General features: G+C 37.3%; 1 protein-coding gene across 1 annotated transcript; it reads left to right on the plus strand.

Annotated features, from left to right (window-relative positions):
- Positions 1-890: 890 nt before the first annotated feature.
- PRL (prolactin) lies at positions 891-16,455 on the plus strand. The gene is made up of 6 exons (XM_032247630.1): positions 891-984; positions 6,337-6,461; positions 9,147-9,322; positions 11,160-11,267; positions 13,458-13,637; positions 16,108-16,455. Exons 2-6 carry the CDS (start codon positions 6,434-6,436, stop codon positions 16,297-16,299), a joined length of 684 nt encoding a protein of 227 aa, XP_032103521.1. The 5' UTR covers positions 891-984; positions 6,337-6,433; the 3' UTR covers positions 16,300-16,455.
- Positions 16,456-17,425: the final 970 nt, after the last annotated feature.

The raw sequence follows: 17,425 nt of genomic DNA on the forward strand, positions 1-17,425 counted from the left end.
TAATTAGTAGCTCAGAAGAGAACTTAGGGAAAGATAAACAGAGCTGGGATCATCTTCATGGGTGTGACAAGTAAAGTCATGACATTGAATAAGACAGCCAAAGGGGACAGTATAAGGTTGAATGCCAGAAAAAAATTGACATAGATAAGAACTCAAGGAATTATTTAGATTCAGCCACTGAACAATCATGGTAACCACTGCAAGAAAACAAAACAAACTAAATTCTTTATATATTATTTTTGCCATGTGTTCTATTTTAGATGTTCTAGGTGCTTGAAATACAAACACCCATATCCTACTCTGTGTCTTGGTTAATTTCCCCTCACATTTACTTAATACATGCTTTATGTTTTTGATCCTATTATTGAATATGAGAAGATTACAGACAGCCTCATATCAATACAATAGCACAAAGTACTGCACTTTGCTTTAACATTTTTGCCTAGTAATAATTTATACTCCAGCAAGTTAATTTGCTTGGTGTGATTTTTTTTGTACTAGCTTTTTTAGACACTCCATTTTAGATCTGGGCTTTTCGACAGCAGCACTACTAACATTTGGATGGCATAATATTTTGTTCTGAGGGCTGCTCTGTGTGTTGTATGATGTTTAGCCACTTACCTGGTCTCTGCTCACCAGATGCCAGCAGCACCCCCACTTCCAGTTATGACAATCATAAACATGTTCACACAGTGGCAAATGTCTCCTGGGAGGCAAAATCACCTCCTAACTGCTTGCCCTTTGAAAACCACTCCTTTAGATTGATGGGGTTCAGAACACACTACCCCAAAATATGGCATCTTGGCATTTCAGGAAACAGCAGAACCAAGAAGTCCACTCTGTGAGCTTCTCCCATCCTTCTCCCCCGAAGCAGGCCATAAAAGAATCCTCTGCCCTTTCTATAAAGTAGGTCATAAGAACCTTCATTCCAGAAGTAGCCTCAAAGACAGAGACAGCAATAAGAAATAGAACACACAAGCTTTGGTAAGTTCCCTATAGTTGGTTGTTTTAGATCATACTTCTTTTTGTACAATTGTATTTCTACATGACTGTCTTCTTTTCATCAACCTTAAGCATAAAAATACACATTTCTCCATTTCTTTGATTCTTCATTTTTGAAGGCTCTTTTCATGTAAATTTATATTGAATAAATCTATGTGTTTTTCTTTTGTTATTCTGTCTTTTGTTATAGGACTGTCAAGCATAAACCTATCTATGGGCAAGAAAAGGAATCTCTTCTCCCCTATGAGATATGTCACTTGTATATAAGCATTTAATTGGAATTTGCCATTTTTAGAAACTGAGTCATTTTTTTTTCTTTCAATAAGTAGACTTATCTCAACATACTTCATTTTATTCTGGCCCCTAATTACATTTTTTTTTGCCTATATATCTTTTTTTTCGTATTTTCTGTTAAATGGAATGTCTTGTGTTAACTGGACTCTGTGTGTGTGTGTGTGTGTGTGTGTGTGTGTGTGTGTGTGTGTATTTTCTTTTTCTGACAAGTTAGTAGATTTTCAACATGTTTTTCATTTTTCTAAGGGTTATAATCAGAACTTTGTATCATCTGTTGAAATTTTCACAGATAAAATATCAGCTTGACTATATCTATTGATTCTCAGATACAAACCATTTTTTAAAATGAACATGTTCATACTTCCTTCCACTTTTGATAACAAATGTATTTTTTAGTTTCTTTTAAATCTTATTTTCCATTCATTTTTTTAGAATTAGTGAGAGCTATGATTCTGTGATCTGCCTTTTCCGGAAGACTTCTTCATCACCTTGAACTTTTATATTCACATACAGCATTTAAAAGCCTAGTACTATACATATTTTAATTACTGTTGGACGATAGATCATTGCATCAAATAATTAATTCTTATTTATATGTCCTTTCTTCTAGGCCAACCCCAATGATAAAGAGCTTTCCTAAAGAGTTGTCACTTTGTTTATGCTGGTAAGACATGACTGCATAAATAAGAAAAAAACTAAGCAGATAGTTCACAGCTAAGATACTTTAAAGAAATTCTAACAGCAAAATGTATTGAAGGATAAAGGGCATGTAGGCTGAGTTTGAAAAATGGTATTTTCTCTGAAGCGCCTGCTCTACTTTTCAATCTGGATCTTTTCAATATATGCAGAAAAAATTGGTAGTGGAGGAAGGTAGGGTGATAGTGTGTTAGCACATGTATGGCCCTAGAGTTGTTACAGTATCAAAATACTGCTCAGTACAGACTTTCAACCCTGACTTCCTAAGTGCCCTGATTCCTTCAGACTTCCCCAGCCCCTCACATAGGTCAACCCCTACAGTCTCACCACTATGAAACAATGAAAAAAATTAATGCCTATGAGTTCAGGGGGCCTCAGGCACCCTGACCTATTACTATAGCTTTCTATTGTATTTGATGGTGCCTGTGCTAATTAGAATTTTAAATTATAAAATTGAAAATTATCCCTGGAACTGAGCATGGCTGAGAGTCTTGTTTCCTATTAGATAATAATAATAATAGATGATTAATAGATAGGTGATAGATAGATAGATAGACCAACTGATCTTTGGCTAGAAGTAAGCATGCTTCAACTATACTTTCCATCAGATAAAGAATGTGTGTGCCTGTGCACATACACGTCATATTGAAGTGTGAGGAACCTTTCACAGGGAAAGTTATCATCTACCTTACTTCCAGCCAGCATACAGTTAAATATTTAATTCTTTTGCCTAAAAACACGTAACTCTCAAAGAGTGGGATTTACATTTGTGAAGTCTCTGGACACATCATCCTTACAACTGGCATTGTTATATATCAGGCATTAAAATTGGTCCAAAGCAAACATGATTCAGAACAATCATGTGACATATAATTGATAGAGACCTCAAAGAACTAGAGAAAACATGAATCGTATGGCAGTAATTAAAAGAAAAAAATAAGAATTACAGGGAAAATTTCCCAATGCTTTCACTATGGTTTTCTTATTTAAGGAGCAAATGCCCTCAAGGCACTGACAACAGATTAAGAACTTACATTCTGGGGTCACTAAGAAAAACTGATGATCTCCAAGCCCTAGCAAAAACAAGCACTGAACACGAACACTTCCAAAAAAACCAAAAGCATGTCTTATCATTGTTAAAGAAAAAACTTTAGATAAATTAATTTTAGCAGAGTTTAAACAAGCAAAGAGACAATTCATGAATCAGGCGGCACCCTAAACCAGTAATGGTTTGGAGAGCTCCACCCAGCAAAATGGGCAGGCAATATTTACAGACAGAAATAATGATAAACAAAAATAGTGTCATTGGTTACAGCCCGTCCTTTGCCTTATTTGGACATGTCTGAGGAGTTGGTAGCCTGTCATCAGCTGAAAGCCCAGCTGCTAAGATTGGCCAAGACTCAGCTACTTGTTAAAAGAATATACTCTTAATTTACATTGCAGTTTGTTTACATACTAAGTTAGATTGCAGTTTACTGAAAATCGGGCAGCATTAGGTCAAATTCCATTAGTATGAATTTAATCTAAATAGTAGGGTGTAATTAAGTCATTGCATTTAGTTTATTCTAAAAATAGCACCATTCAAAAAAAAACATTATTGACCCTTTCTCCAATGTGTCCTTTCCATTTTCTAATATTTTATATAGAAAACAACATACATTCTATTTCATTTTTAGTCCAAGTATTAGAAGATGACTATTGAGAATTTTTCAGTTCACAGATAATATACGTTTAATCATTTCATATTTCACTTTAAGATGATTCACTACTAATATACATTGAAATATCTTTGTAATACATTTATTCTGAGGATTTCATTAACTCATTATTTCTTTCACTCTTTAAAATCCCGTAGCATATCTTGCAGTAAACACCTCTTAAGTTATGTGAAGGATTTTACATATACTTTGCTTCATACGTAACAGAAGAAAAAACAAAATTATTCCAAACTTAAAAACAGATAAACAAAAGAAAATACAAACTTTCTTCCAAACTGAGAATAAAAACCAACCTGATATTACTTAATGTTAAAAATTAGAGTTCTTTAGAAAAGATGACAAACTTTTTTATTCATTTCAGGTACTAGACATAGCTTGAGAACTTTAGTATAATTTAAGCTTTTTAATCAGCTACTTGACTGAAATCAATCATCACACCTCAGTTTAATCACAAGCCCTCAGACCAAAAATGGCAAACAAATGAAGTTTTGTAAATAGCTTTAAAACATACGACCCTACATTTACTGAACTTCTTTATTGTTCTAAATTAAGAGCACAGTTTGATAAAGAGAAAGGCTGGCAAAAAAAGCACACACAAAAATTAAGGTTAAAGGGGGTAACATGCATAGCAGCTAGAAGAATCAGACAACTCTGATTTTTGCATAAAATATGTCTTTTGCATTATTTGGATACTACGATATTCCATTCACAGGAAATGTGGTGCTGTGGAGCAGCAAGGAAGCACACAATAAATTTTACAGCTGTACATGTACCTCTTTGCATTCAAATAAATCGACTGGCCACCACTGAATAAACACAGCTTAGGTTTTGCTCTTATCCTGGCTATCTGCAAATATTACACAACACCTTTAAATTTTAAGATTAAGTTGTCATTGTCAGTTCTTATAACAGATTTTCTTACTCTTAAGGTTCTGGGAGCGGAAGAGAACATAGGATAATGTTAATTTCTCTGCCACACAGCTCTGCTTTCTCAATAATTCAGACTTTCACCATACAGGGAAAAAATGAATACCTAATGTAAGTGTATGGAATCCTGACTTAGCTTACAGATTGATAGAGTCTATGAATCATCACATTTGATGTTTATGATTCAAAATGTAGGACTGCCTTAAACTAAGGCAATTAGGAAGATAGTTTTTCAGTGATGTTCGTCTTTGTTAAGATATCTAGGTCCCCATAAGAGCACTTAGTCAGATAATTGCTAAAGCACATACGTGGCTCTAGGAACTATGGAAAAAGTAAATGCCATAGGAAGATTATTTTTTTAATTACCTCATTCATCAGTCTACTGTAAGGGACAGCAAATTTGAAACTAAAGGTCACAGGCTGTTTTAGATGCATGGACTTAAAAATTAGAGAAAGTCGTCAATAAAACTTAGTTCTTATTCATTATAATCATTTCATTTATGAAATTTCTAAAAGGTGAATGGAATTTTTAATCCCATGAAAGATGAAGTTTTGTCACCTAGGATTCATTTCCTAGCCTTCCTCACATGACTCCTGATTTCCCATGAAGTAATAACTGTTCCTTCATCTAACTCAACTGTAGAGTTATTAGGTTGGTGCAAAAGTCATTGCGGTTTTTGCCACTTAAAAATATGCTCAAAACCACAATTACTTTTGCACTGATCTACTTCTTTCATATTCCTTACCTTTAGTCTCTCCAAGCTTCTGTTTCTTTATCTGTAAATTGGAGAGAATAATACCACTTAACACATATGTTAAAATCAAAAGAAATAAACAGATAAAGATGTACATTCCAAAACAAAGTACCATATAAATTTTTTTTTTTTTTTTTTTTTTTGAGATGGAGTCTTGCACTGTAACCCGGGCTGGAGTGCAATGGCATGATCTCAGCTCACTGCAACCTCCGCCTCCTGGATTCAATTGATTCTCCTGGATTCAGTCTCCCAAGTAGCTAGGATTACAGGCACCAGCCACCATGACTGGCTACGTTTTGTATTTTTAGTAGAGACAGGGTTTCACTATGTTCCCCAGGCTGGTCCTGAACTCATGATCCGCCTGCCTCGGCCTCCCAAAGTGCTGGGATTACAGGTGTGAGCCATCGTGCCCTGCCCAGATATGCTATTTTTAAAAAGACAAAACAGAATGTGTAAAAGCAGGAAATAAAATGAGGGGAATATAATGACCGTGTAACAAGGAACCAAGAAATCCTGATTTCTCAATCCTTATTCTATATCTCTTGGTATTTAGAGTGAAAATATTAAAATTTCTACCTAGCAATCTTGAGAAAGAAAATTGATAACTGATAATACATGAGACTGTTACCTAAGTGAAATATAATCCTATATGTTCAAGAAACTATAGAGAAATAAAATAAATTTTAAAGTAAATGACTTCTGTAATTTCATAGATCCTTCAAGCCAAACTCGTCTCAGATCTCACCTACGTCATTTCTCTCATTTCCTTTTGGCCTAATTAATCAAAATCCTTCCTAGAATGTTCATTTCTGGCCAATATGTCTTCCTGAATATGAATCAGAAATAAAATAACATTTGATGTTTGAAATTATGGGTTAATGTCAATGACGGAAATAGATGAGCAGGAAAAGGGAGCGAATGCCTGATTCATTATATTCATGAAGATGTCAAAGGTTTATATAGCCATTATCTGGGAAAGAGAAAACCATAAGACTTCCAGATCTTCTCCGGTGAAGTGTGATTCTCCCAAGGATCACCAACATGAACATCAAAAGATCTCCATGGAAAGGTATGTGTGACAACTCACTGGGTTGTTGGTTTTATCAACACTCCCGTGGGGGGATTAATGTGAAATTTTAACTAATAACAAGAGGTTGCAGGTTTACAAGGTTTAGGAACACAATCTAACGAATGGTCTAGGAAGCAATCACCATAGAATGGAACAATGGTTCTCAAACAGGGGAATCTTCTCTTCTCCCCGAGGCATTTGGCAATGTCAGGAGATGTTTTGGGTTGTCTTCATTGAGGTGGGGAAGTAAGAGAAAAGTCCTATTGGTATCTAATGGATAGAGGTCAGGGATGCTACTAAGCATCCTTCAAGGCATAGGACAGTCCCCAGAACCAGGATTTATTCAACTCAAAATGCCAATAATATCAGGATTGAGAAACTCTGAACTAGAATAAGACTCAAAGAGTCAACAGATCCAATTTGTCACAACTCTCAAAGGCAGAAAGTAACTTTTTCTGGTTAACAGGCCTCTTATGTGGATTAGCCAACTCGAATCAACCTGATGAGACTTTAAATTGTGAAGCCATAAAATAGACAATAATAACACGATTTTCTATTCTTTGTCAATTTGGTTCAAGCCAAATGACATTTCAAAAGGAAAAACAGGCTGCCTAGTAATAGCTAATCACCTTTACTTTCTTAGTTGATATTTGCAAGGAAAATAAATTAGTAACAGCCATAAAATTTGTTTCTAATGAAACAAGGAACAAAAACATTTGTCTATTTTATCTCTTCTTGGGCTTTAAAAATCCCTTCCATGCTAAATGTGCACATAAATGTACTCAGAGTTACAGAACATCTATTCAGTTGTGAATTTCTTAGAGATACTGTTCCTATTTCTCTATCTACAAAGCACATTTTATTCGCACATGTAGATAAAATATACATTTGGTTTCATCATATGATTATAGCATGCATAAAATAAACTTTTTGGAAGTATTATGTTTTTGAAAAATTAAGTCTATAATAGGAATAATCTCAAACAAAACTTTTATTTTACAATTAAAAGGTTTAGTCACTTCCTATACTAAACAATTTTTTTAGGTATTTTTAAGTGTTTAGGTTTAGGTACTTTTTCACAAACTAATCTTTAGCATTCACCTAGTTTTATCTTGGACATTTCCAATTGCATTTATTAAAGGTTTTGAGGAAGTTAAGTTTTGTGATAAACACAGTTTTATATTGGGTATTCTTTTGGGGTAGTGCCACTGAAGTTAACAAGTGATTTTAATTTGGTAGCTGTATATTGTTTCTTTCCTTTTGAAGGTATAAATTATTGATGGCCAGGCTCAGTGGCTCATGCCTGTAATCTTAGCACTTTGAGGGGCCAAGGTGGGTGGATCATGAGGTCAGGAGTTCGAGACCAGCCTGACTAACATGGTGAAACCCTGTCCCTACTAAAAATGTTAAAAAAATTAGCCGGGTGTGGTGGCATGCACCTGTAATCCCAGCTACTCACGAGGCTGAGGCAGGAAAATCTCTTGAATCTGGGAGGTGGAGATTGCAGTGAGCCGAGATTGCACCACTGCACGCCACCTGGGTAACAGGGCAAAACTCCGTCTAAAAAAAAAAAGGTATAAATTGTTGATATGTTACAGGGCTGTAACTGTCTATTTGCTGAGATAGCAAATTGATGACAAAGCCATCTCTGATCATTGTCAAAGCTTTGAAAACCTTCAGCAGTGGTCAGAGTGTTTTGTAATTAGGGTAGGAAAAGTGGATAAAATCAAGTTTTCTGGTGCCTCGGTTGTGATGCAGTCAATCCAAGGCAAAGAACTTGTTCTTTGTAAGTGATGGCAACAACCTATGCAAACACTGAGCCGTCACGGCTACTGGTGTGGTGCCCATTACACAGATGCAGACTGAGAGTCCACAGGCATGTGCGATGTGACAAGAGGACCTGCACAGACCACAGTATGGCATCTTGCCTCTCTCACTCACTCACAACAGGACTTGAGGAAAATCACTTAACCTCCTTTAGCTGTCTGTTTCATCAATAGAATTTGATGATAATTACAATGGTCAGTGTATCTCACAAGGTTATTATGAAGCACAAATACACAAAAAAAATTTAATGCTTTTGGCAGAGTGTCAAACAAATGTATGGGATTATGATGGTGGGTTAGCAGATCTAAACTACAGCATTATTTTTATGTTAGAATTGTCTTCATACCCGGTATTAGCCATCAAACAATCGTGTTTATTCTTATCAGGCAGGAAGATAAATCAAAGTGATCCACTGAGCTATTTTTGTTATATCAGTGTCTAAAATGTTAATATCAGACACACCTAGTTAAAAAAAAATACAAAGCCTTGGACAGCCTGACTGCTGAAAATCTGCAGAAACTCCCAAGACATTAAACTATCTTAAGACAATGATCCAAACACCCTAGCTCAGAATTAATTCATGCTCCTAATGTTTGCAAAGTGCAAAAGCACTTCTAGAATACATACAAAAGTGCAGGAAGTCACCCACTTCTCAAACTATATATTTGTACAAACATCATTACATATCTATATTTACACAGTGGAAGACGTTGATTCTTCCCCCATCCCAGCAATTGCAATACCAAATCAGGCAGCTGAGGACAGTGGGGAGCGATAAGCCTGCCCCCAGCAGGATTCCTGTTGAAAACCTCCATGGAATAGATCATCTCAGAGTGGCTCTTGCTCTAATGTAAACAGGGTCCCTCCTGCTGCTGCTGGTATCAAACCTGCTTCTGTGCCAGAGCGTGACCCCCTTGCCCATCTGTCCTGGTGGGGCTGTCAGATGCCAGGTGACCCTTCGAGACCTCTTTGACCGTGCCGTCGTCCTGTCCCACTACATCCATAACCTTTCCTCAGAAATGTTCAGCGAATTCGTAAGTACCATGCTTCGGGCTTCCTCCCTGAAGAAGCCTTTAAGTGAACCACGGGACTATCCTACACTTTCGCCTAGAAAACCTCCTGAGCCCAGTTTCAAAGGATACACTTTAACTTGTGAAAGAAGACATCAGCTCCTAACATGTGGAAAAAGAGGAAAGGCACAGTGCCACAAAACCTCCAAGATTCTCAAAGAATATAATGATTTTTAAATTTTTTCTTTAACTCGCTTTATTTTTTAAAACTAAAACAAAAACTAAACACCTGACCTAAAGCATGCTCAGGTGGGGCTGAGGAGAAGGAAGAGTGTTGATTTCTTGTTATTTGAATGTGGGGGTCAGACTTCGCAGGCATTCCTCACCGAGCAAGGAATACATATCCCGTAATGAGGAACTGTGCTGCAGCGAACTGGGTGGATTGAATAGAATTAAACTGAGCCGAATCCGTATTTGGGAAAATAAACAAATAATAACTTTTCAAAAACCCCAAAATGCTAGAAATCATTTGTCTGAGATTTTCAGTATATGGGTTTGTAATTACAATAAAGGGCTAATTTAAAATTGGAAACCAGGACTTTTTTCTTTCCTTCCCTCCCTTCCTTTTCTTCCTTCCTTCCTCCCTCACTCCCTTCCTTCCTACCTTTGCTCCTTCCTTCCTTCCCTACTTACCTTCCCTCCCTCCCTCTCTTCCTTCCTTCCTTTCCTTCTTCCTTCCTACCTTCCTTTCTTCCCTCCCTCCTTTCCTTCCTTTCTTCCTTCATTTCTTCCTTCTCTCCCTTCCCTCCCTCCCTTCTTCCTTCCTTCCTTTCCTCCCTCCGTCCCTCCTTCCTTCACTTCTTCCTTCCCTCTTTCCTTCCTTTCTTCCTCTCCTCCCTCCCTCCTTCCTTCCCTCCTTCCTTCCTTCCTTCCTTCCTTCCTTCCTTCCTTCCTCTTTTCTTTTTCAGTAATATGTACTCTATTTCCAATTAACCTGTTTTGGAAATCACAGGTTAACTCTTCTAGGTCAATCAAGAAGCAAACAATCAATTGGTGCTTTAATAAATCAAGGGTCTCCATAGAGACTAAATTTGCATTCATTTTTTCCCTCTGATTTCTCTTTCATCCTCCATTTTTGACTGGCCATCTTTTGTCTTCCAAACCTTCCCAGTAACTCTTTTACACTTTTATAAGTTTTACTAAGGACTGCTCTTTCCTGTCAATGTGTTAGCTCCTTTTTTATCCTGTTCTTATCCTCAGTCCATTGTTTATAGTTCCTAAAATTGTGTGCCCTGTGTTTCTGACTTATTTTGTCATGATCAAAAAAAAAGTTGTATTCCATGTCTTGGATGAACTTGGTAAGGTACAGGTGTGTGGGCTCAGAAACTTTTTAGAGAACAGTTAGATTTTCTAATGCCTATTAACAGAAGTCTATCAGTTTGGACCTACAGTAAATAAGAGATTAAATGAATAAAGGTAAATATATTTGTACTGTGGCATTTGGCTCAAACACTGAAGAAAGATGATTCTCAATACAACATTTAATGTTTCATATTTTTGCTATTTTTAGCATCTGCTTTCCAAACAGTGACTTGTGTGACTGTGTGAATGGTGAAAATAAACAAGGGAATTGCGAAGAAGGGAAGAGATTGAGATTTAGAAAAATTAGATGAAAAAATTATAGAGATAATGGGTGGGAAGTAGACAAAAGGGTTACTTTCTTAACTCTTTAGTTTTCATTTTTATGTAGTTCTAATTTTTAAAAATTACACACCTGTCAAATATATTAGTATTCTGGTAGTAGATTCATTTATTCAATGCCCAAACAACCCCAACTAATTGAATGTTTCACTATTTCTAGGATAAACGGTACACCCAAGGCCGGGGGTTCATTAGCAAGGCCATCAACAGCTGTCACACTTCTTCCCTCGCTACCCCCGAAGACAAGGAGCAAGCCCAGCAGATCAGTGTGAGTCCTGCATCCAGGTTTTGCATCAAAACAACCAAGGCAGTGCACGTGCATTATCTCGGTGATAGGTTACTAAAGGTGCCGTAATAGCTAGTGGTAATCGTACATGCAGGGAAAATATAGGAAGAATAAGCAATCAAAAAATTCTATGATTGATGGAATATGAGTCAAATCAAATGCTAAGTAAAGATAGTAGCAGCAACCTAAATAGTAGATCCATAAATTGTCCTTGCAGATAACATCATTTTAACCAATGCCTCATTGCTAAGATTGTATATATTCTATATGAAAGTTTGAACTGAATTGGACTTCTATGGACAAATACACATTTATGCATATGTAAGAAAAACAAATGCACTTTATTTATTACATGTTGCTAGTGACTCCTGCATCAACAGCATGTTACATTACCAACCCTGCACTATCTGAACCATCTCTTCTGGACTTTCAAGACTCTACTCTGGTTCTATTTCTGCTTCTCTGACGCCTACTTTGTTCTTCACTGACTCTCGGCCCTCTCTTACTTCTTAGTTAAAAGTCACCACTCCCCTCACAATAAACAGATACTGTAAAACATTACACTTTGCTTTTCACAGCTACAACAATCGCCCCTGTTCTGATGACTATGAAGTCTGCGTATCAAGCCCCAATCATGTATCTCAGCTTCAATCCTCTATTGTTCTAATCTCTCCCTTTTGGTTGTCCACCATAATCAGTCTCAACATGATTTAAAACAAGCATCTTTATATACATGCCCCCTGCAAATACAATGTGTTCTCCATTTACAATTTTAGGAATGACACCAACATTTCTGTGTGCTCTGTTCACTAATAATAATTACAATAATAACAGAAGGAGGAGAAAGAGAAAGGGGAGAAGGAGGAGGAAGAGGAAATGTTTACTGAGATCCACAGGTTGAGTTATCACTAATCTGAAATCCCAAATACTCCAGAATCCTAAGTTTTCTGAGCACCTACATGATGCTAAAAAAAAAAAAAAATACTCACTGGAGTATTTCAGATTTCAGATTTTTAATTAGGAATGTTCAACTTGTGCTACATTGCCAGACACTTCACGTGCATTACTATATTTAATCCTCATAAAAATCCTCTAACACAAGGTATTGTTATTACGCTCACTGAGATAAGGAATTTGAGGCTCAGAGAGGTTGTGGAATTTGTACCAGTCACATGGTAAGTAAGTGGCGAGCCTGGGCTTCCTTCAGTTCAAAGCCCTTACGCTTAATCATTGTGTTGCAATGCTCCCAGAAGAACTACACTGACACTCACTTTATGGCCTATACCTCTTTATGGCTCCTTTCTTTCATATCCTAGTACATCTTTCCATTGCAATGTCCACTGATTTCTTCTTTAGTCTTCATTTTGTTGCCACTAGACTAGTTCAGAGACATCTACAAAGCAAGCATTTTTATCAGAGTTGATCAGCTACTTGGAGTCTCCTACAGGATCCTGGTAGTAACAAAAAAAACTAGGCAGCCAGAACTCCATTGTGAATTCCATGGTTATTCAAGATAGCTTTGGTTCCATTTTATTCACCTGTGTAAGCCAAGAGAACAGACTGCTCTGCTAGCAGCATGGGGCAAGGGGTTGTGTAGATCGAGGAAACCATGTTAATGAATTCCATGTCATCTACAATGTCTCTTTTTTCTAGGATCCCAAAATAAAACTACAAATCAAACATGAATAGTTCAAGGAACAGTTTGAATCATTAGTATGAATGAATGCTTGTATGTGAATGATTTGGGCCCCTTGACGTGGACCCAGTGGAATCTGTTTCTCATGAGTTAGATACTCTGGGCACTTACAGAGTTCCAGCAAAATTTTAGTTTCTCCCCAGGGACAAGCAAATCAAACAACTACAAAAGATCTTACTAAGTGGACAGATGGTACAATTTCAGAGGAAAAACAAAATTCTTAATTCTTATCAATTAGAACTCTCATCAGAAAAAGTAGTCACTGAAATAAGCCAGATTCTTTTTTATTTTAGCAAAGTGTAGTCCAATCGTTTAAATTTTACATTTCTATAACTTCTGTCACCTAAAGAAAAATATAACTACACATAGAAATAAAAAGAGATATTTTAGTCCAGCCTCTCTAAGCAAAAATCACATGTAACTAACCCCATTGTATTTTACCTACTTTAATGCAATTGTTCTATACGGTTTTGTAGCAAAAAGACTTTGTGAGCCTGATCGTCAGCATACTGCGATCCTGGAATGAGCCTCTGTATCATCTAGTCACGGAAGTACGCAGTATGCAAGAAGCCCCGGAGGCCATCCTATCCAAAGCCATAGAGATTGAGGAGCAAACCAAACGGCTTCTAGAAGGCATGGAGCTGATACTCAGCCAGGTCAGCAGCCTCTTGGTGCCTCTTTGTTTTTCTCATTAATATAAGCAGTGACCTCTGTGATGACAAATATTTCCCTTTGAAAGAAGGAAATTTAGGCATTCCGTATTTTAGACCACTGTTAAATAAAGCAAGAGCCTAGTCATTCTTAGTCACAGATTCTAATGTAAATGAATCTTAGAGTGCTATGTGACAGGTGCCATTTTCCCTACACTATATGCAGAACTTCCAAAGACTTGCACCTTCCTGAGGACAGGAAGTTAAGTGTTTTCAAGGGAGAGAAAACTAGAGAATAGTATCTGCAAGATACATGTTTTTCTGCAGAGTACCCCAGGACACCCACTATTGAAAATTTCCCCTCACCAGAGGATGAGAGTGGAAGGGGAGAAAGAAGAAAACCAAAATCAGATTGGTTGAGCCCTCAACCACTCACCTGTGATCTGCTGCACAGACTTGTCAGGGAGGAGCAGATGTCAACATGATGAGACCATGACATCAATGCACACACATTGCATTGATTTTAGGGGGTCCCACAAGCACTAGATTTCAGGGAGTCACAAAAGAAAGGTGTATATCTTTTCTGGAATATCTTTATTTTGTAATGTGTAGAAAGTTGGCTCATTCTAAATTTTGTTTTTCTTGGAACTCTAAAATCAAAACTCATGTCATTGCATTTAATCTCCCCCAAAAATTTGTTATATTTAGATTCTGTTAGTATTTGCAATAGATATCTCTATTCAGATGGAATGATTTCAACATTAGTGAGATAATACTTAAACAGCTTTTGAGGTTTTCAGGGATAATGAACCATCTAAAGAAAAATATATGATTATAGGAATAATAACAGGAATAATTTTGTATTTCTCTTTTTGCGTATTAAGTACAAGTTATCATGTATCATTTTTGTCATTTTCTTGGGAGAAAAATATGTCCAACACAAAGATAAAGCACATTTTAACCTTGGGACGTATGAAATAAATACCTCGATTTTTCAGTTATTTTCTTCATTACTGTAAACCTAATTTCTGAGGTTACTAATTTGTTCTATAGTACTTCATTTTCTGTTCCCTTTTCTTTCCACAGATTTATTCTTGTTTATATCATTATCCCTTACACAGTAAGTTTTGTCTTAGAACTCAAGCACCAAAAATAAAAACATAAAGCAAGTCAATAAATACACACACACACACACACACACACACACTTTAAATTCCCATAGGGAATCCCAGATTTAAAAAATATTCTCACTCTGTAGGAAAAGGTTTAGAAGATCGGTGTCTACATTTGTCCCAGGTTTATATGCCTAAGAGTTCTCCAAACTAGCTGACATCCCTAAAGTTGCTAAATGGTCACTTGGTCTCTAAGATCTCTGGGCATTCCTGGTTTGCAAAGGCTGACAGAGCGTGAAGAAACAGAACACGCTCTCTGTTTTGCTGTTCAGCCTCCTTTTATCACAGCCATGCCCCCAACCCTACCTCGCCACCGAAGGGCTACGGCAAGCAGCCTCCCAACGTTTTTGTTTTTGTTTTTGTTTTTTTTTAAGACAAGTTCTCACTCTGTCACCCATGCTGGAGTGCAGTGGCATGATCTTGGCTCACTACAACCTCTGCCTCTCAGGTTCAAGAGATCCTTGTGCCTCAGCCTCCCAAGTAACTGGAACTACAGGCATGCACCAACAGACCCGGCTAATTTTTGTATTTTCAGTAGAGATGGGGTTTCACCATGTTGGTCAGGCTGGTCTCAAACTCCTGACCTCAAGTGATCCACCTGCCTTAGCTTCCCAAAGTGCATGAGCCAGTGTCAGCCACCGTACCCGGCCTGTACCCCTTTCTTGTAGGTGCTTTTCCCAGCACCTCCCAGCCCAGGGACCTCAAAAGAAAGCAATTGTTTCTCCTAGAAATTTGAGGAAATGAAAATCTCCTGACTGTATAAGCAGGTATTCTTAGTCATGGTCATCACTAGATTATCTGTACCCCCAAAGCATCAAGTACAAGTACAATCTTCATCATTTTTAAAGTTTTTTGAACATACACTATTCAGGGACTAGATTGAGTTCAAAGCGGGAGGAAAATAAATGATGTCAGGAAAAATAAAGCACAAAGGACACATCAGGGACAAGACTCAGGAAATGAAATAGTTCCTCAGGTAAGAGAACCAAAGCTAGCTACTCCATTGCCTCTTGGTCAAATCCGTGTTGATATTTACGTAGCAACTTTCTATTCTTCATCTGTCTACTTTTGTAGAAACATAGTTTCTGTAATCATGTTGATGTCAGAAAACCTAAACATGTATTCTTCTAGTTTTCATATGAATAGGTTTCTGATACACTGGCCCAGATAAACAAAAATCATTGCCTTTGGCTAAAACTGTACATTCCTATCTCACTCTCAAATCTTAATTCAACAGTTAGAAAGAACGAGGACATACAAATACTAATAATATGAAGAATAAGTCACTGTTTTTTTGTGGTTAGGTTCATCCTGAAACCAAAGAAAATGAGATCTACTCTGTTTGGTCGGGACTTCCATCCCTGCAGATGGCTGATGAAGAGTCTCGCCTTTTTGCTTATTATAACCTGCTCCACTGCCTACGCAGGGATTCACATAAGATCGACAATTATCTCAAGCTCCTGAAGTGCCGAATCATCCACGACAACAACTGCTGAGCCTATATCCATTTCATCTATTTCTGAGAAGGTCCTTAATGATCCATCCCATTGCGAGCTTCTTTTAGTTTAATCTCTTTTGAACGCATGCTTCGATGTAACAGCTCTCCTCTTAAAAAATAAAAACTGACTCCTGAGAGACATCAGCATCTAAAATGCCAATTTGTCAAAGTTTCTTCACTTCATGTAATAGAAAATCAAAAGAAAATCTATCATTCCCATTGAGAAGTTCTCATCAGAATATGTAACAAACAACAGAAGCTAGCCTTGCACGTAAAACAATTAACAGCTTACTTTAAAAAATCACAGTAGATTATTGTGGGTCGAGTTATTAGAATCAAAGAGTTACATGATGAATCATGCTAGTCACTCTATGAAGATTACTGAATTCTCAGGATTCTTGATGAAAACCAGGCACGCTGTCAGTTAACTTTCAGTGTTATGACAGACAATATAAGTACTGTGCAATTGCAATGCCTCCAAATAGCATGAAGTTTACTGAGCAGTGTAAAAATTGTTGGGATATAAACATGATATGGCTTTCTCTTTTTCTAATAGTGGCGTTCAATCATGCTCTCCTGAATTCCCATCTCTTTTGCATCATCTTACACACATTTCATGTTCTAGTAATTCTGGGTCTAACAAGTCCAAGTCAGACAGGTTTCAACTCCATATTTAAATTATTTAATGCTTTACTCCCTCCCTGTGTTGCCTCAAGGGACCCAACAGAGAAAGAAGATGTGGTCAGTTCCTACAACTTTTCCTCCCCCTCCCCCTTCTGGATCTCCATTCCTCAGGCTGTGTGGGAACAGGATAGAGGATTAGGAGAAATGACCAAGTTCAAATACCACTGACTTAGTACTATCATAGCCTTCCCCTTGTTGACAGGGACCGACCTTGGATTTTCTCTGAGTGATGGGTGTCTTTCTAGTGGAGCCGATTTGTAATTTCCTGGATACCAGCCAGTGGGGATACAACACAGTATAGTTTCTTTCCGGGGAAACGCTCTGGCTTGACTCTCCTATTCACCCCAGAGCTCTTTCATCTGTAGCACTCTCCACAGCCTCTGCTTTTGTTCCCCTCACCCTGCAGGAACTCTGTGGAAGAAAACTGGCAGGAGGTCAGC

Source organism: Sapajus apella, unplaced genomic scaffold (genome assembly GCF_009761245.1).
Source record: "Sapajus apella isolate SASKATOON/1434 unplaced genomic scaffold, GSC_monkey_1.0 scaffold63, whole genome shotgun sequence".
NCBI lineage: Eukaryota > Metazoa > Chordata > Mammalia > Primates > Cebidae > Sapajus > Sapajus apella.

What these genes read in the sequence shown, in the direction of transcription:
- PRL (XM_032247630.1), top strand. Translation starts at nt 6,434, where the DNA reads ATGAACATCAAAAGATCTCCATGGAAAG. An exon ending in CAAAAGATCTCCATGGAAAG is followed by an intron (nt 6,462 to 9,146) that starts GTATGTGTGACA and finishes TAATGTAAACAG; the next exon opens with GGTCCCTCCTGCTGCTGCTG. An exon ending in CAGAAATGTTCAGCGAATTC is followed by an intron (nt 9,323 to 11,159) that starts GTAAGTACCATG and finishes CACTATTTCTAG; the next exon opens with GATAAACGGTACACCCAAGG.